Genomic DNA, 21,452 nt, shown 5'->3' with positions numbered 1-21,452 from the left:
GCTGTTGTTTAGATCGAATAGCTGTAGGTTCGATGAGCAGTATGCGATGTATATAATAAATAGCCATATATTGCTATAGAAAAAAACCTTGTCCTTTCATGTCGACCAGAAACACAGACGCCAATAAAAAGCAATATATGGTAATCAGAGATCGAGTTCTTTTCAAGCTTCATACCGTCAAAAGTAACTAATTATTAAATTCCAAGAACAAAATGTATCTCTGTGCAATTGGTTTGATTTGGCGAAGAAAATCGATGTCTAATGATTTTTATATGTTTGTATCTATATTTTGCTGTAACACGCACACATAACAATCTCACGCTTTATATATGTGGTGGGTAATGTTCCACTTCCTAGACAATTCATTCTGGAATATTGATTGAATCTATAAAGCTATTGAGAACTGATACAAAGGCTTCATTCATGAACCTTTGGAATCATGGATTGTTTGCTTGTTTTTGTGTTGTTTTTTCTTTCGAAAAATTTACATATTTATATTTCGATATAAACAAATATAAAATATTATTCAATTTTGATTCAATCATATTGTATATGGTACATTCCCTTAGAATTGCTGGAAGATCTTATCACCAAACTAAACAAAATATTGTCATCGAGGTTAAAAAACATTCCGATGAATTCAACCATTGTACAAAATATTTCTTATTTGGCCCAGACGTTCTTTCGCGAAATATACCTCGATGTAGTTCACGATTCAGAGAGACTTTATTAGAAACAAATCCGCTTGTGATAAGATAATGACCCTTGTGATTGGAGTATGGTATGGTTGTGTTCAAACTCAAATTATCCCTTAGAAGATCCCGTTAATCGTATCTTTAGAGCTCTACAAAAATAGGCTGACTTCATTTTTCGAGTAAACAAAAGCATCTTGTTCGGACAATACTAAGGTTAGCGGTAACAGGTCTTTTTGTTTTGTTTTTGAAAATGACTTGAAGAAGTATCAAGAATATCCTTGTGAAGTTACGGAATCCACTACAAATGAGGCAAATCCGTGACTTTATCATGACTAGGTTGGGTGGCACAATGGTGACGTACTTGCATTTCACCAAGGCGGTCGGGGTTCGATTCCCCGATCGGACGTGAACAGGTATGGGGTCACCTGCCCGACCACGTGGGTTTTCCCCGGGTACTCTGGTTTCCTCCCACATTAAGACTCCTCGCGCGCTTCCATCCGGGCCAGCACGAGTGATTAATATAAGTTGGTATAACTTGTAACGCAACTGTTGTAAAATAAATTAAGTTTAATTCTAAAAGTTATGTATCGAAAAAAAAATAGTACCATCTCCCCCGGCTCTAGTACTATATTTTCCCTCGACAACACTATCATACCGTAACGGCCTCAGGAGAAGACAATGATATGTAAGTAGTTTGGGGGGTGAACGGTATTATTTCAAGTGTTTGGTGTCCCCTCAGTACATTATCAACTATATGCCTTATAAACATGTCATAGGTATTAATCAATATGAATATTGCTCTCAATATTGGCATACCCTTTGTTATAACGAGGACTTATTGTAGAGCGCCATCGATATGCTTTTGAATCTACAGTGAAAGCAAATCCTTCATTATAACGCCAAGCAATCTCAAAAGAAAGGATTTATATTAAAATTATAGTTAATTTTATCAGATACCCCTTACACTTTAGATTACTACTATCATGTCAAACCAATGTAATGCATATTTGAATTTCACGATAACATCATTTTTATCCAATCCAAAACCAACGTCAACATGTACTCTCTTGAAATTAAGAAATGCTATTATGCCAATCGACATTAACGCAATTTATCTATATATAGCCTCTTTAATTACGAGGTTAAATTGACTTGCCTTAATGAAGAATACATAGAAGCTATAACCATTAATCAATTGTTTTCCCGACTGGTCTTAAATTTCGGATGACAGGAAGTAACGTTTTCAGAGAGACGGACAGTGATATTTTCAGGGAGACATGGAACGATTGTTTCACAGATCCAAATATTAAGCAGCATCATCAACACTGGTATCGACAGGTTTACAGAGAGTTGTTAGGAGTAATTTGCGCAAGAATGGGGAAATTTTTGAATTGCAATTCAGATTTATAAACACATTATGATAATACCTATTTTATCGCAGTTGACAGAAATGCCAAGTTGGTTTTATAGAAGAATACAATCTTATTTCGGATCGATATCAAATTATCGACGGCAGGCTTAACGGAAATTGGATCGCAAAAAAGGCATAATTACTTCTGAAATGTAATTGTAGAATAGTAATTAAATAATGCCTGCCCAACCTCTTTGGTACAGTTGCACTGAATGAACCGGATCTAACGATAAAAATATATTAATCAGTGCTAGAAACAATTAACAATATGAAAATATATATATCACCACTAGATATAAAGAAGTGTTTGCTGAACATCTATTTATAGCTGAATGCAATTATAGATGTCTTTGTAGTTCTTGATAAGACGCTTAACAGGGCAATTGGAGAGTGTTACATAGGCATGCACTATGGTATGTCACGCTATTTCGTTGTCACTACCCTACTTCTCAATTTGAGTAAGTGGCATTATCTGGATTTTATCTAGATTTGTATGGCGGATGTTGTCGACCAAGCAGAAGACGCCTACCCCTCTTTAACACCTGGTTCTGTGGTTTTCTAATAGTTGCCTTTATACATATTAAGTTATAATTATAGTTTAGTTGATTCACTATTCACTTCATATTTTTCGTGATACAAGTGGTTTACCGGTAAAGTTCATAGAGCAGGCTGGCCTGTCTAAACTTTGACGCCCAATGTGCACAAACAACATTTATAGTGCTATGCTACATTGGTTAACTGAACACTATACCCAGTACATTTGCATAATCAACATGAAAAACGCCTCCGGGGCTAAATTCACTTGAAAGGCCCGATAGTGATCGATTCGCTCACGAATATAAATGCTAATTAAGCGTAACTACGGCTTTCAGAATGTATTCGTATATTTGTTTGATAATCAATGGCATTAAATGTCATTATTTACATAACCACATTTAGTTGATTTTTTTCTTCAAATTATAAAATACGATTATAATACATAATTGCATATTCATTTGTAGATACAGTTTAATCATTCTAATAATGCAATATTGTTTTTAGAAGAGATTATAGCATATACAAATTTAATATTTTAAGTGTAGTATTATAAATACAAAGATGAGGATAACAAGAGGATGAACAGTTTTTTTCTTTCTTTTTTTTTTATTTGGGAGACATATTTATACATGTATAATAATATAATTTCAGGGTAATTGTATTTATTTATTATTCTCTTATAGACATATGAAAATTACTGAGAAGTATACAAACATTTCTCGACTCAAATATCTATACCTGGTATATCATATAGATATACATTATTTTGAATACTTATCTTAATACTTATGAAAAGAAATTTTACATTAATTGCTCCGTGTGTAATGTTTATCGTTTCAACATATTTATTAAACAAAACCCATAATACGAATAGAGCAATTAAAATCAATGTATTGATATTTATTGATTTAGTTATATCCACACATGAGATCAATTCATCGTTAAACATAATATATACAAAGATCCTTTATTTAGTATAATTAGTGTCGAGTTGTAAGTTTCTTTACAATCTGACGTGTCAGACATGAGCAATGCTTGTTGATATCCCTTGTGGTTCCTTTGTCACCATCCAAATTCTCACTATGAGAATGTGGCTTAGATCGGATTTGACTTAGATTTGTATGACAGGTTTCTATCAAAGTTATTAAATTATTTATGCAAAATTGTACTGAATAAAATCTTTATGTATAATATTACTGTTTTGATTGCGTGGTGATACTCTATGTGCATATTGAATACATACATTTTTTTCTTCAAAAACACATGCATATAGACATAAGATTAAATGCATTAATAAAAAAAGAAACGGAAAAAAAATAATAAAAAATAAACGGCAACACAACCAAACTGGGCAAGTTTTACACAATTCTGGAGACGAATATATCTATGATTTCTCCAAGATTTCAGAAATCTATCTACATTTTATAAAGTATCTGAAATATATTGAAAACGTCCATAAAATGTTTCCATACGTTTCTGATTATTATGTTTTTAGGACAGAGCAATTTACACCGGTATTCTTTATTGACAAACATAAATTCCAGTGACATGTGCAAGATTTTAAAGTAAACATTGTATATTAATGTACAAATTTTCACCGAATAATCAGCTGAGAGTAAAATAATGATTTGAATAACTTGCCTATAAATCTGCATAGAAATAAAGCGTTCACTTAATGAATGTAACATTGAGTTACAGAAAGAAACGCAATACAAATGAATATCTTCAGTCATGTTGAGAGTAAAGGAAATTGTCGAGGCAACATATCCAATTTCTCCATAAAGAATAAATTGTTATTCTGTGTATATCAGATACGAACCTAACGGGAAGTAGGTATGAAAATCAATTTCACTTATAAAAACACCTTGCCCGTTATAAAGATTACAACAATGTCTTACATAACATACACGGTCAATCATTTAGTTCAGAATATACATATGCACATTCTTATGAAATCCAATATTGAAAACTATGAGATTTTATTGAAATGCCAGGCTATTTCTACCTTCCAATCTATATTTTGACATTTCGTTCGATCTGTGTTGATTCTCCTCAGTCCTCTGGACATCAACACTCGAGGCCCTTAGCATTATTGACGATGCCTAGACACAGTTAATTAATCTTTGTACAATGATTCCATATAATTAACCTCAGAATGACACCTGTATGATATTATTGACCTCCCTAGCTTTCTTAAAGCCTTCACGTAAATAAATATAACAAATTGTCGGCCAACTGTGATGAAATAAATAATACATAGTAAGTAAGTAATGGATAATGTATCTGGGCATGTTCAATTGGATATTTAGGAATTCTGTCAGATTTCTGGAACCTGTCTGTTCTAAACAAAATATGTTAGATGAATTGAAAAAATATATTAAGATATAGCAATGTTTGTGTACGTTATATCTGATTTTTTGTACATAAACAACACAAACTATTACGTGATATAGCAATACCGAAAATGTCTGTTAAAATCTACAGTTTCGTCACCCATCGCTTTAAAAGAGTGTGCTGAAATCGAGAATCAAAATAGTTCAAGACAATAATTAAATGAAGGCAGGTACCGTGTTAATCACCTAATATGATACATTTAATGGAATCAGGGAAATGAGCAGACATAAACTCTAACATAAAGGTATTCATAGAATTTGGGTAACCCGTTCTGTCGGGTAATACAGGTGTTACTGTTGAACAGGGATATCTTAAAATCTAAGTGTTCTAAACGCAAGTGAAATGGACATCCTAAAGAAAGGGCCACCAAAATGATTCTAAACATATGTTGAAATATTCAGACACGGAGGTGCACTCACGGTCTAATTTAATCAATTAATTGGAATTTCGAAATTGTCAATGATATGAAATACGTTTGAATGGTTAAACTGGTTAATATATTCATAACAATAACATATAAGAGGGGGAAACGGCAAATCTTGGTGAATAAAATTCCCGAAGTATTGTTACACAAACGACACACACATTTTATGCTTATTTTACAATCGACTTGAAATCAACTCATTATCAGATTGGCTTTCACTGTATACTTTTCGGGTTGTTTTTTTTTTGTCTAATTTTTAAACTTTTAAGAATGGAAACAGAAGTTATATGAAACATTCAAAGGATCATGTTTTGTTTTCCCAGCAAGTAAAATGAAAAACATTAAGTTTTTACTTTATATTCGTTTGTGTCTGATATTTGTAAATTAATTAACTAGCATTTGTTAATGAATCAATTTATTTAGTTAGCTAAAACAAGATCAATTAATTAACTGAAATTAATGAATGAAAGAATGAATTAACTGATTAATCGATTTATTTATTTGTTTACTTATCTATTTTTCAGATAGTGGTAATAGCAGTTTACTTGTTTATACAGTTTCAAGAAGCTTAATATGTAATAAGCAGGTGGAAACCCTTATCGTTATATTCTGCTATCCATTCAATACATAATAGGACATTTCTGTGATCGAGCTAGCGATGTTTTCCATAATCATACATATTGAATGAAGAATTTATAAAACTGTCGTCGCAAATTCACTGGTAATGTGTTCGTGAATGACGGGTTGCTATGTCACCAAGCTTGTGACGTCATTGTTCAAACAAGTCTGAACTGAAGCCCTCTTTAATATTATGGCATTCTGACAGGGAATTAGCTTTAATTTTTGATGAGTATTCTACCAAAGCTGTTGATAGTTCCATTTTCTCGTAATTTGATTACTCTATATGAAGTATGAATTTCCTATCCATGCTAATCATCAGCCATGTTCATTGGAGCGAGTCCATTACCCCATAATACTAATAAATGTCAGTCGATATCGAGAGTTGATGATAACATGATCAGGAATTGAATAGTCTATTTTAAATTGAGCCTGTTGTGTATTGCTACCAGAGCATGTACTAACGATAAATTAATGAACCTTTAGCAGTTTGGAAAATAATGACATGCTTGAAAACGTATGGAAACCTAGACCTTTTACCTTTTGTGTTACTTTATTATAAATATTCAAAGGGATATGTTTGTAAACATCATTAACATTTATCTGTCTGTCTGTGTTTGTCTCTGTCTGTCGCTGTTTGCTTCTGTCTATCTGTTTTTGTCTCTCTGTCTTTCTCTCTGTGCGTGTCTCTCTCACTCTGTCTCTGTCTGTCTCACTGTCTTTTTGAATACTGATGTATGTTTTCATTATTACACCTCTCTCTCTCTCTCTCTCTCTCTCTCTCTCTCGCTGTTTCTCTGTCTCTCTCTGTCTGTCTCTCTCTCTCTCTCTCTCTCTCTCTCTCTCTGGTCTCTCGCTGTTTCTCTGTCTCTCTGTCTCTCTGTCTCTCTGTCTCTCTCTCTCTCTCTCTCTCTCTCTCACTCTCTCTCTCTCTCTCTCTCTCTCTCTGAATACCCTTTTAATGTTATTCAAATCGATCCAGTTTTCAGTCATTGTCTGCGTGCATTCATTGATGAGTTATATGAGCTTCACGTCTACTCGCCGTCACCGGCGGATATATAGCGACCTTGCCTTTTACCCCCGTCATCATCGATACAACAAAATGACGAGCACTGAATAGGCAATAAAAAGGGGCATTATTTAAACAATTACAATTTGCTTAAAAGCTTATCAATCATTTTGTTCAAATAACTATTAATTTAAAACAAATTATTTTGTGTCATTCAGTCGATATACAATATATGTATCTCTTTCACTGTTTTCAATCATGAAAAGTTATTAAGTATTGTGATTGTGAAGCACTCTGCTTATAAAAGGAATACAAAACACATTAGCAATTAAACTTATCAAACCGAGAAAGAGGTTTTCAGAAATGGATACTGCGACATGTCATAACATATTTGCTAAAAAATCGAACAACTTAAACATAAAATTCTATTTTTACAATTCGCATAAAGCTTTTACTATATTATTAATTTTAACTGAAAACAGTTATTTACGGCACCCCAACCCTAACACTAACCCTAGCATGCAGTGGATGACTCTCTGAACAGCCCAGAAAAGGAGTTCTATAAAAGTGGCATTGAGGCCCTTAAACACCACTGGCTTAAGTGTATAGATACTGAAGAGGATTATGCTGCAAAAAATGCAATATGTCCGGGAAAATTCAAATCATTCAACATGAGGCTCACATCTTATCAATCAGCACTCGTATATATGTATCAGGAAGTGCGGAAAGTATTTTGATATATATCTGCAGTTAAGGTATACTTATGATTCGTTGCTTAGTTAACCACCCTGTACAAAGCCGCCATTTCCCTTATTGGCAGGACAAATGGACAGTACAGTATCATAAATAGATGTTATTTCGATGGGAACAGATTGCATGTTGTATTATTGACTCTAGCCATATCGATATCTACGTTATCACCGTCTGTCATAAGCCGGACATCAGTGTCGCCATGCGTTTAAAGCATTTGTACAGCGTGTGAAACTTTATACCTAATATTTTCCCGTTTTTTGTTGATTCAGATAAAATGTTCGGGTCATCCACTCACTCCAGGATAATCAATTAGTTTATTCAGCTCGTCAGTGGCGAGTTTAATCAATAGTAAAAGTCATTCACAGATTACTCTTTATGGATTGATTTGGCCAATCATTACATTCACACTGTAGTGATCCGCTCGGCGAACATCTAGCCGACCTCTAGGAGACATATTGAACTACTGCTATCCATCAGTTGTTGACTTAGCAGACCGATTGAAAGCCACTCACACAGGAATGCGTATATTGACGACAGGACAGGTGCAATATTAATTAGGATTGTTCGGAATGAATGTCGATTAGGACGGCTGATAGGTATGTTCGATAATATTCAATGGATAGAGCCGGTCATGAAACACGGCTGATAACACACGACACGGGCTAAATGTAAGCGTTTTAATGAACCTGATTAACAGATGTAACTAATACCTGAGGAAAACGGCTAATTTCCGTGAAAAGGTCGGTGTTCATTTCCGTCTAGTGGAATGATTGATTTCTCTTTTCCTATGGGGACTCACGTGCCTTTTCTGATCTAACCAAACGTAAATGTCCTTGATAGCACGTGCATTTTTATGTAACCGGAATTTTATAAATAATACATAGCACGCCACATTGATATTACACCATGATGTCATTAATAAAATATATACGGCGCTTGCAGAATTCTAACAACAGTATGGTCTACCAGAACTTCTGACCTTCATTTCTGTTTGGAAGCCGAAGGAACCGAAATATATCAGGAACATCCGTAATGTACTTATTTATTATTGCTCTTCACCACTGATATCTAGTATAACCCTATTACCCTGCATTGTCTCCAACCTTATTTGTGCTGGATTTTTCTGTCAATCCCTATAAGGTAAGACAGATTGCTAGCGTTGTCCTCTTGATCAGAGAGTGAATGACGTCACAGTATTAGAATGGTGTAATAATATGTTACGCCATATAACATGGGCAACGTCATTGGCCAAAATGCATGAATGACCTCAGGCAAAACAAAACATGAACAATGTCATGCGCCACAATGCATGAATGACCTCATACGCCACAATAGATGAGTAACGTCATAATCGACAATATGAAGCCCGAGGTCAATATTTTAGATTCCACCGGGTTGATATAACACATATTGACCGAATTAAATGTCCTTAAATTAGATATACAACTTGTTTGCAAAAAGATGGAATTGCTATATATTTATCTTGCTAACAGGACACTGGGGCATTAATTGTGACGTCACAATAACAATGACGTAATACACGCAATATTGACTCGGTGTTTCTAAAAATAGAAACACTAAGTCGATATAGAGAAAATATTACATTCTATTATATTATACTTAGACACTGAAAGTTTGATTCAAAATTATAATAAAACATCAAATGCTGATGGTAAACAACAAATATGTAAAACAATTAAGTGAACAGTAATAAATGCAAACTCTTCTTCAGCTTGTTTTGTTGTTTTGGGCGTTATATTTTTCACGCAGTCTGATATGGGTGAATTTTCGCCTTATCACACATGGCAGAAATACACTATATTGTACTAAGTAAACGATAACTAAAAATATTGACCTCCACGTGACCATGCTTTTGGCGAATGAGAATTGAGGAAAATATATACTTACCATATCTAATATATATATATAAATCTAAGACTTTTTCCACAAGGCCTTTCTCTCTTTATTGGCATCTTTAGGCAGGCCATACACACACATTATATAGGATATATTCACGTTAATGTATTGAAGTGTGGGCGGTTGGACTAAGGTATGGTATTGGTATCGGACTAACTGCTTCAGTTTAAATTTTGTATGTTTATATTGATTAACACACAATGAAACAGGAAACAGTTGATTACACAGCAATAAAAGATAAATGAAACAAGTCCTGCAAGAGATTTTAAGATAGAAATATTTGAATTATTTATTTGTTTATTAAACAAGAAACATTTCATTTCGATTCCATTTGATCTCTTGTCATTACAATAAAATGTTTATTTTTTCATTCACAATACGTAATACACAATTGATATTTTTAAACAATAATATGACAAACACAATACACACACTTAGGCCAAGTCTGATATCGATCATGCCTACTTGCATCATAAAGTTGATAGCAGCCAGTAGTAAAAAAAAAACATTTTAATTATTAAAGTTAATGACATTTCTCGTCACTGTCGTTTTTCGCTTACGGATATTCAATTAGCAGAGTAACACATCTATACGATTTTATGTGGCATAACTTGCTATGATCTTATGCCCGAAGAACGCTCGGTAGTTCTATTTCACACGAACGGTCCAAACTTATTAGAGAATATATTATAAAATGCACAATTTTTACATTATCATTCTACTAATTGAAAGGGATGCAAACAATCTTCTCAAAGTGAATAACACATTTACAAAGGACATTAGTAGTAGATATCTAATAATCAATAGATATGAGCAATGCAGTTGTTGTGATCTTTGAGAGGACTAAATGATTGAAGGGACCAAAGAATCGAATCCTAAAGAAAGTCATGATGGGGATAAAATAATCACGAATATTGAAGAGAGATAGATAAAAAAAGGATTATACATTGATTCATTTGTCAAATATGAAATATGTTGAGCAAATTGTTCAATGTAAAAATATGCTAGGGACTTTGTTCAATGTGAAAATATGCTGGTTACGTTGTTCAATGTGAAAATATGCTGAGTACTTTGTTCAGTGTGAAAATATGTTGGTTACATTGTTCAGGGTGACAATATGCTGGGTATTTTGTTCAATGTGAAAATACATTTTGTACATTGTTCAATGTGAAAATATGTGGGTTCATTGTTCAATGTGAAAATATGTTGGGTACATTATTCAATGTGAAAATATGTTGGGTACATTGTTCAATGTGGAAATACCTTGGATACATTGTTCAATGTGAACAGATGTTGGTTACATCGTCAATAAGAACATATGCTGTATACATTATTGAATATGAATATATGTTGGGTAAATTGTTGAACATGCAATATGTTGAGTAAATTTGCAACCGTCAAATATTCATATACAGTCAAATATTTATATACTTTAGATATTCATACACCGTCAAATATGCATATACAGTCAAATATTTATATACTTTTAGATATTCATTTACTGTCAAATATTTTTAACCGTCAAATGTTTATATACCGTCAGATATTAATATAATGTCAAATAGTAATATAATGTCAAATATTAATATACCGTCAGATATTAATATAATGTCAGATATTAATATAATGTCAAATATTAATATACCGTCAAATATTGATATACCGTCAAATATTGATATACCGTCAAATATTATTATACCGTCAAATATTAATATACCGTCAAATATTAATATAATGTCAAATATTAATATACCGTCAAATATTAATACAGCGATAGATATTCATTTACCGTCAATTATAAACCGTTAGATATCCTATAAACAATTCAATGTGATTTTCACGTGATATGTTTTTTATATATAAAGCATTGATATTTTGGCTAAATATTTTGCTGACATAACTGAATAACATGAGAGAGAAAGACAGAAAAAAGAGAACACAATGGCCTGATAATTGATTATTAGATCTGATAGATACATCATTAGATTGCAATCAATTTTACAAAACATCCATGTACCTAAAACGTGTTAGTTACACTTGTGTTCAGATTTAAATAGTAGTGTTTTCTAATGTATGATATTTGGATGGATGCAATAAAACCACGCTATTCATATAAAATTAAAGGTATGACATATCGACATATTTTCAAGTGTAAATTTACAAACTTTCCAATTTTCGTCCCGAAACCAAACCAACAGTCGATTTTCTAAAACAGGTTTAATTGGCAATAAATAATGACTGGTATTAATTAACTCTCCCTCTTTGTGGGATAGGCTGTACTGTTTGTATTATGTACACCTAGACGACTACTGGTTATTCGGGCATCATCAATTAAACAACAATCAACTTCGCCCACTTGGGAATTTATACCTGTAGATCCATATCACATTACTCATTACATGAAACAGTATATTGATGGTGGTGTTTCTATAACGTATAAAGTGCGCAACTTCCAATGCCGCACAACATGGATAATACCATTTATATATATATATATGTTAAAAAAAAAAAAAAAAAAAAAACAGATAGCCACAATTTTAATAAAAATTGTTCTGTATTCTAAAACCCTACTAATTAGCTCTTGGTAGCATTCCAAAGTCTAAAGTGAGCATGCGTTACCTTTCCTGGACTAAGTAAATTATAAACAATTTTATATCAGTCGGAGGACAAAAAACTTTATCGATATTTGTTATTATGTTTGGTATTTGCCAACATTTTAACACAATGCAAATATTTTGATATGAAAACTGTTTGCTTATTCGTTAGCCAATATGTGCTTAATAAAGACAACAAGTCTTTCGAAAAGTGTTGATTATAAACTTTGATTATATCTATATTTGCAAACAAACATATCATTAGAACTGTAAATAAGCATGAAGATCCAAACCTCTCCCAATAAATCAAACGGTAGGCTTACTGAACATACTATAGCAACACATTCCTGCTAAGTCGGCCATGTGCTTATCGTTGTCGCTATGGCAACAGAAGTGATGCATGTCCTGTTTTCGTTGCATTATTGAAAGAGAAAGAAAGAAATATATCAAGTGCTTTTTTGCATTATCATTTAAGGCAATAGTATTTATATATATATTTGTACTGTGACGACGGCCGATGTTCCATCGATATCAACAAATGGAGATAAGTGCTTATTTGAAATGTATCACCTGCGAACAACATCCTAAAAGTAATATTCGTTATGATGAATATTCTAAACTGAACAATCACTATACAATACAATATCATTGAGAGGCATAGGTGGGATTTGAAATTAGAAATTAAACATTTATTGGGCTTAATGAAATAAAGGCGGTATTGATATATTCTGTGTTAATAAGGCATGATTAGTACAAACAAACACGGGATTACCTACATAATAACTTCTAATATGTTTGTCAGAACTACATAACAGGATGGCTACCTATATAGATATATATATATATATAGAAAATATTTAAGTTGACGACATGCAAGTAAAATATATATAAAACTGATAATTGACAAAAGAAGACGTTACATTTTGCACTAGCGCTTTCACTCTATTAGATCTCCAGGTGCATAGTAACAGTACATAATGGTGTGACGTCACGAATTGTTATCTCTTGATGACGTCATAATATAATGGGGCATACTAGAGTGAAAGCGCTAGTGCAAAATGTAACGTCTTCTTTTGTCAATTATCAGTTTTATATATGTTTTACTTGCAAGTCGTCAACTTAAATATTTTCTATATATATACTTTATATTTATACTTATTAACAGTAACGTTGATGCTAACTACATTTGTAATGCCCCAATGCCAGCAAAAAAATAACGACAGATCCGTCAGGAAATTTCTTAAGAACTTTAACAAATATCAATGCATACATGAAGGCCCTACTTATGAAATTTGTGAAAATGCCATGAAGATAGCCATAACAAAATTAGAAATTAAAAATTGCTATCTGTCGGTCACTTTTCCCCCATCAGTTTATTCAGTTAGAGACCATCTTAGTTTAAACAGTATCTTATTTAATTCATACACAACAATATCAGTTCATCATTTGCAAAAGGATCTGGAAACAAGCTTAAAGCGTATATCAATCCATCTCATATATCTTAATCACTTCACAATTTACACAGGTAGTAATAAAAGTGAAAATGTATTAAAATATAAGATGAACATTCAAGGAAAGAAATGTCAGTTAAAGAGCATTTGTGAAACATATAGATAACGAAAACTAGTTGTAAGTTGTTTGAATGCTATACATTATTATATAACTATCACGTACATAGTTTTAACTTCACCTTTAAGAATAAAAAATGAAATGCTGCATCACAGCAATAATTATAAAACATCTAATAATTAATTATCCTAATCTTTGTTATAATTATGAACAACGAGATTCCACGTCTAGTGACTATTTTTAGGCTCTAGCTTCCGTTTTCGCGTTTTGGATTTTCATATGTATTTTTTTGGATATGGTAAATTATTATTAACCAACCCCGAACTCGTTTTATTTCGAAGGAACTTAGAGAGGATTTGACCTTTCTGAGAAATGTCCTAATCTAATTTTTACATAAATCAGTTTTCCCTCCTCATTAAATACCTATCTATGGAATATAATTGAAAAAAATAAAGAGACAAATATAAGTAATCAAATGAAATACAAAAATCATTTTGGGTTGATCTCTAATCAAATATTATGAGCATGGACTCTGTCTCTAAAACATACATATAGCTATCTAATTATAGCTTGAACCGAAATGAGAAAAAAGTTCTTCCATTCTCAAAAAACAAAAAACACAGATATCGGCATAACATACAATCGTGCAATAAAATTTTGTTAAGGGAGCAAGTTTATGAGGAGATCCACTTTTGTAGGGAACGGTTGCAGTTAGTACTTCATTTCATCAAAAAGTGAAATGTATTGCGAAGAACTGCCCGATTAAGGGACTGAAAATGGGTTTTAAAGAACAGAAAGTTGGAAACATATGAGTCGCCATGATTTGAATTTTAGTGATAAATCATGATCACAACGTTGCAATTTTTCAATGAACCGACCTACGCCTTGTCGTTTCGCAAGGGTTACTTATTTTTAGAGAGAATAAATCTACTCCAAATCTCGAATCCAGAAATGTATGTGTAAATATTATGATGGTCGAAGTACGTGATTTGAAGTGAATTATACTGCAAATCTAAAATCTAGCAGACAAGTTTATCCATTGATGTTCAATGTATTAACGTTATTTATATACATTTACTTCATTTATGTATTTCAGATGGGCAGTAACATTTTGAGCCATTTAAAGACGATTCTCGGGATACTCTCAGGTAGGCAACTATCATCTCAATTCACCAGTGTTCTTGATCTTAATCCTACATAATGTTACACATATTAACCTTAAACAACACAGTGTTCATTTCGGCTGTTGCTTGTTAACATGATCATGCTCGATTTATTACGAATAATACCGAAACAGTCATATGATTCGTCACCTAGCAAGGTCATTTACCTTCGTCCAAAAGAAAACAAATGTTTTTTTTTTCCCGAAGATATGCCGGAAAGGCCCGAAGATTTCCAATAGAGTTACAATCGGTAATTTCTTAATTATCTCAAAACTGTTCTGTTTTTATGTTTTGTTCTCATTTATTTGGATATAAACCAAGAATTGTTGCAATCACTTTTAATTTTAGTAATACTTATTTTTTTTACAACTTTTCTGATGTTATTTTTCATGTAAAGCATTTCAGATAGTGATTACCACGCCATGTGGGCAATATGAAGTGGGTCCAGCCGGCGGTCCTTGTGTTGGTAGGTATTAAGCACCTGACGTTTCTTTTGCATCATGCACACACATATATATATATATATCTAGAACCACATGGATTAAACGTTATGGGAATAATAGAATATCAACAGTCAACACTAAATTTGTGTTTTGAACTAAAATATTGTATCCTATTACTTATTTTCCGACTCGACCCGTTCCTTGATTTAGACATATGTAAAACATGAAATCATTATCTAAATCTTACAAACTGCTATCTGTCGGTCACTTTTTTCCCATCAGTATAACCAACAGAGACCATCTTAGTTTAAACAGTATTTTATTTAATGCATGCACATTGCATACAAAAATACAACAGGAGCAAGAAAAGAACATGTCTGCAGAAAATCACTTCATGTCGTATGAGGTGACATAATTTTATCAATCGCACATTTACTTTGCTATTTATAAATCCATACTTGTATTTCAAATTCTTCATTCTTCATTTGAGTCTTAGCTTGAAGTGCATTAGTTATGTATCCAGAATCAAATACGGACACACATCATTATCTCAAAGTTTGAGTATTCGAGAAACATGTTGTAACAATACAATTTTTATTATAATGTTACTCCAGAAGATTTTTACTTCGAGTTAAAAATAATCGTAACAGAGTACAATTTTATATTCTATTTTGTTCCAGATATGAGGTGGTGCCTGTATAAGGTCAATAACCAGCCCATGAACTGGGCGGATGCTAGACAAATCTGTATCCAGGAGGGCTACGACTTCCTGAAAATAACAGATGCTGGTGAACACTCCTATCTAACATCATATCTTGCATCATCTTTGAGCAGCGCCTATCTAAATCCATTCGAGTTGGTATTTTATACTTCATTCATGATATAACAAATTATCCTTAACTTTATTGCAATGTTATAGAATAAAGGAATTTCTGAGAGCACAGACATATTTGTACCACAGAGATACACACTCATAGCTCTTTTCAGGACCGGCTAGTCCTAAATGAGCCCGAATGTCGATGAACTGTTGGGAACGTAATAAGAGATTTGATGCTGATGATGTGCGTTGATCGATTACATCGATGTCCTTTGAGCTCACCTATCTTGTTTCTTTGCCTTTTCAAGAAGTTTCCGTTTCTGGAAATAATACTTTTACAGGAACCCATAAAAAACATAAAACAATTATTAACAGTATATGTCTTCTGTCTCAATATGATGAGACTTTGGTATATTTTCATATCTGCAAAGTTGCGCAGACCATATTTAGCATAGCGACACTTTCTCTTTTCAGTGGAATTGTTTATATCTGTAAAGTGTCACAGACCATATGTAGTATAGCTAAAGGGGCCGCGGTGGCCAAGTGGTTAAGGTGTCCCGACACTTTATCACTAGCCCTCCACCTCTGGATTGCGAGTTCGAAACGTGGGTCATTTGCCAGGTACTGCCCGTAGGCCGGTGGTTTTTCTGCGGGTACTCCGGCTTTCCTTCACCTTCAAAACCTGGCACGTCCTTAAATGACCGTGGCTGGTAATAGGACGTTAAACAAAACAAACCAAAGAATAGCTTAACTTTCTCTTTTCAGTTCCACTCTCTGGGTTGGAATGCAACAGGTTTCAGGTGATCTTCCGCGTTGGCATGACGACTGCTCCTCCCAGACTGCTGGGGGATATAGTCCTGCACCTTCCGTTCCCGGTAGCAACTGCTTTATGCTTGATCACCAATCCGCGTCATTTACATACGACGCATGTTCGAACTCTAAAATGTTCATATGCAAGGCTAAGACTTATGGTAAGTTATCAAGAAGGTTAATATACGGAATACTAAACAACAATAATTTTACAACCGTTTTCATTCATATTTAGTCAAGTTTATCATGACATAAAAATATACTTTGCATTAGAATATGTCAATCAAGTTTTCCATTTCTTATTTGTAGTAATTTTGAGACAATAATTCTTTTCTCTCTGGAACATAAAGAGTTTCTTGTTCCTGGAATATTTATGTACATTTGTATGTATATAAATGTAAACACAAACTCAGGTGATGAACATACAATATTGATAACCTGGTTTCAAGGTTTCTACAATGTATCAGACAAAACTCTCAACATCAGTTTGGTAGAAATCATGCTTTTTTCAATCATTGTTTTGTCGGCGATCGCAAATATAGTTTATGTCTGCTTTTGACAGATTTGAATACATGCTTCGAATCCGTAGCGACGATGTCTAATGCGCAGTTCGAAATGGGTTCATATGCAGGGATGGCCGCAGCAACATCTTGTGCCGAAAAATGCTCATTAAGTAATCATGTTGGATATCATTTCGACCCTGTAGGTAGCATTTGTCAAATTGCAACGGCTATGCTAGGCTCGCATTATAAAAAGGGTGCAGAAAGATATATGAAAGGTATGTATACCCTATAATTGAGTTATTGGCCCATTGTGAACAGAATCCCCTTTCCATTACCTCATTTCATTTAGCTAAATATTTTGCTAAACCATACAATATTTTGAGATGACGGAAAATGAAATACTAATAAAGCTTGGTGTTGAGACGATCCACTGTTAATTATAAATAGAGTTAATGCCCTTTACACGACTGCTTTCATTCCGTGTATATGTGGGAGTTGAGGGGTATTCTTTTGATGGCGCCACGTTATTTTATTTTGCTGATTATGTAATGGATATTTTAGATATAGTGTCCACTGCCGTCAAGGCTGTCAATGATCCCAACGCGGTGACAAATGAGCCTTGTTCATCAAGTGTACCTGTGGCCATCACAACCACCGCTGCACCCGAGGCCACCACATCAGCGGTCCCAGAGGCCACAACATCAGCCGTCCCTGAGGCCACCACATCAGCGGTCCCTGAGGCCACAACATCAGCCGTCCCTCAGGCTACCACATCAGCCGTCCCTCAGGCTACCACATCAGATGTTCTTGGATTATCTTCCTTTAGTGTGATGCCATCGAGCACAATTGAAACAAGCATGGCCGCCACGAATGAGGAAACCTCTTCAACAGAGACACCACAGCTTAGCAATACGCTAACGACTGTAGACTTATCAACTACCTCCCTCAGTACAGGTATGTACCTCAGAAACAGAGAAACAATATATTTAGAGTTAACGCCCTTGTTCTCCCAAGTGTTGTTTTATATCCCTCAAATATTTTGATGGCATACATATTACCCTTGACCGTTAAGACTAGGATTCGTTGCTATTACTTCAAATTGTTCAGGTACGTACGTCTTGTTAACAGCGAATAGGATGAATTAAAGGCTAATCCACGACTGGCATGCAATTTACATTTTCAAGGATTTCCCTTGAATAACAGTGTGTTTGTTATCAACAAGGAAACTGGTCCAAATGTAAAAAGTATTTAATTAGCCATGTCATCTAACACTGTGATTTCTCATTTCAGAATCTGTGACGAACCTATACACGGGCACGCCTTCGAGTTCTTGCTATCATTGTTTCTGCAACAGCAACTTGATGACGTCATTGTCGCCAGAGCAACTTCAATCTCAAATAGAAACACTGAAAAGGGAACTGACTGTGGAGAAAAAGGAATTGTCGTCATGGAAACGGAAACTGATTAGCATTCCAGATGAAAGAGTCTCGGCAAAGTCACTCGGTTACTTGGGCGCCGCGATGCTGGCGGTTGTGTTTGGAGCTGTTGTACTTATCGACCTTCCAAGGTTTATGAACGGATTGAAAATATTCTACCATTCTGTGTGTAACCACAAAAAAATTAGCACCATCGAATGATCCAACATGAATATCTAACATTTAATGAATAATTTGACCCTGGACGGGAGGCGATGGGACCGATACTGGTCCGTGCTCCCTTGCTTCGTACTTTGAGCATACAGCTTTCATCCGAATATTTGCTATAGGAATATCATAACATCGATATACCATTTCTTGCATATGATATTGTATAATTTCTTAAACATCAGATATGGAATTAGACCAATTTGAAAAACCGAAACCTCCTTGACATATTTCAACGCTTGATATATTTATACTTAACGCGTATTAGTTTAATGGTAAACTTAGTTTTAACGTAAACTCTTTACGAGGAATTTCTTTTAATTAACAAGAAACTAATCCTAAAATATAACACAGTAAAATATATAATATAATATTTCCTAATGATACAATTTCTAGACAGCCCTACTGTATTACTTTTTAAGTGGAAGTTCTAACTTTCAGCGGAGGCATTTCGGAGGCAATTATATCGGTTGCACATGTGAATAAAAGGTCCCTGAAGACATAATTTGAGTATGAGGGCGCCTGAAGACACAATTTGAGTATGAGGTCGCCTGAAGACACACTTTGAGTATGAAGGCATCTGAAGTCACAATTTGAGTATGAAGGCGCCTGAAGACACAATTTGAGTATGAAGGCGTCTGAAGACACAAAGCAAGACTATGTGACCAAACTGGGCGTCGGGATGCTGGAGGTTGCGTTCGGAGCTATTGAACGTATTGACCTTTCAAAGTTTCTGACGGTTGATGTTGTTCTACCGTTCTGTTTGTGACCATAAGAACATCTAAATACTACTTTGACCCATGGACTGTGTTGTCTTGATGAGTTTTCACACGGGGTACTGCCGATTCCACGATTGGCCGTAGGATGGAAAGGGTAATTGTCCCAAAGGGTTAAAGGCACACTACGGTTATTGGCCTTCTTTCTTTAGCAAGGTGTCGTCGATGGCTTAAACTTGAATAAAGCTTCCATGCCGAGACCGGCTTTATTTTCATCCTGGACCGCGAGCATCATCTCAGATCGTAGTTATATATAAACATGCAGAAGAACGTAACGTGCCGTAACGACGGAACGGATACAATCTGTGCCATTGTTTACCATGAGGCAAATGTAACGAAACGCACAATGTTTGAAAATTTGAAAAAAGATCGTGAGATGATGGGGGTTACACTTTATTTCAGTTCAAAATCCGGATTTTGCGTTCATTCCATTTTACGATGGCCTGTTAAGCCTCTCATCTGCAAAGTTATTGCCGTGATAATTAATATGATAATTTAATAACACGGCATTTACGGAATTTACAGCTTTTCATGTTTTTTTTTCATCCAGCCCCACGCGTTGTCACACGGACATGCACCCCATTTTGTTTACGGTGGCCTGAAACGGGACTGCCGTAAACGTAATACATGTATATTACAACAGATGATGACATCCGTTAAATTTATATCCTATTCCGGAAGTTGTTCCTGAGATCTTCAGGCTTTCGACAAGGAGAGCTCCTTGTAATATATGCATTCGTTCAATGTGAGCAGTGCAAATGAAACCTTAAATCGTTCATGCTTTAGCTGTCGTGTTTCATTTAATTAATTATATTTTGATATCATGTTAGCTGTTGGCTTAGTTCAATAGAAAATTGAAGCTAGCATAGACATAAGATCGGATGAAACCGATAACGATAACAGAGTAGGTTGATACGTGAAAACGCAAAAATGTGAAAATATTTATATTTGATTCATAACTGAATACTCTTTGTAATTATGATTAATAATGAATTTCATTTGTACTTGTAAATGTTTATATGTTTGTAAATACACCTATATACAGAGATAATTACATCAATATTTGAATATATTTGTTGATAAAAGATGCTTGTAGTTACATTTTATGTACATGTAGCGATTTACAAAGAAATACCAGATGTGTAGTTTGAGCGATATATTGTAATTATGTAATTACTGACAATTACAATAATTAGAACAAAAATGCAGAAAAAACACTTTGTAATTAGTGGTAAATTAAACAATAAATATTGTAATTAGTCAAACTTCATTTTTTCGAAGTAATTGAGGTCAGGAAATGCAACGAGATATTTCATGAGAAACATAAACATGGCAAGATGTGCCTGCATTTACCAAAAAATAAATAAATAAATAAA

The 21,452-nt window shown here is 34.0% G+C and overlaps 1 protein-coding gene across 1 annotated transcript in view; it reads left to right on the top strand.

The window, feature by feature from the left end:
- LOC117335699 (mucin-17-like) overlaps positions 1-21,103 on the top strand; it is a 40,720-nt gene extending 19,617 nt beyond the window's left edge. Inside the window, exons 2-8 of the mRNA XM_033895866.1 lie at positions 15,018-15,069; positions 15,482-15,550; positions 16,208-16,382; positions 17,110-17,315; positions 17,717-17,932; positions 18,219-18,611; positions 18,948-21,103. Of these exons, the coding sequence (XP_033751757.1) occupies positions 15,018-15,069; positions 15,482-15,550; positions 16,208-16,382; positions 17,110-17,315; positions 17,717-17,932; positions 18,219-18,611; positions 18,948-19,294 (1,458 nt within the window). The 3' untranslated portion in view covers positions 19,295-21,103. The remainder of the gene's footprint in view (positions 1-15,017; positions 15,070-15,481; positions 15,551-16,207; positions 16,383-17,109; positions 17,316-17,716; positions 17,933-18,218; positions 18,612-18,947) is intronic.
- The last annotated feature ends 349 nt before the right edge of the window (positions 21,104-21,452 follow it).

Source organism: Pecten maximus, chromosome 10 (genome assembly GCF_902652985.1).
Source record: "Pecten maximus chromosome 10, xPecMax1.1, whole genome shotgun sequence".
Taxonomy (NCBI): domain Eukaryota; kingdom Metazoa; phylum Mollusca; class Bivalvia; order Pectinida; family Pectinidae; genus Pecten; species Pecten maximus.
Note: the sequence above shows the minus strand (reverse complement) of the source record. Positions and strands in the feature narration are given on the sequence as shown.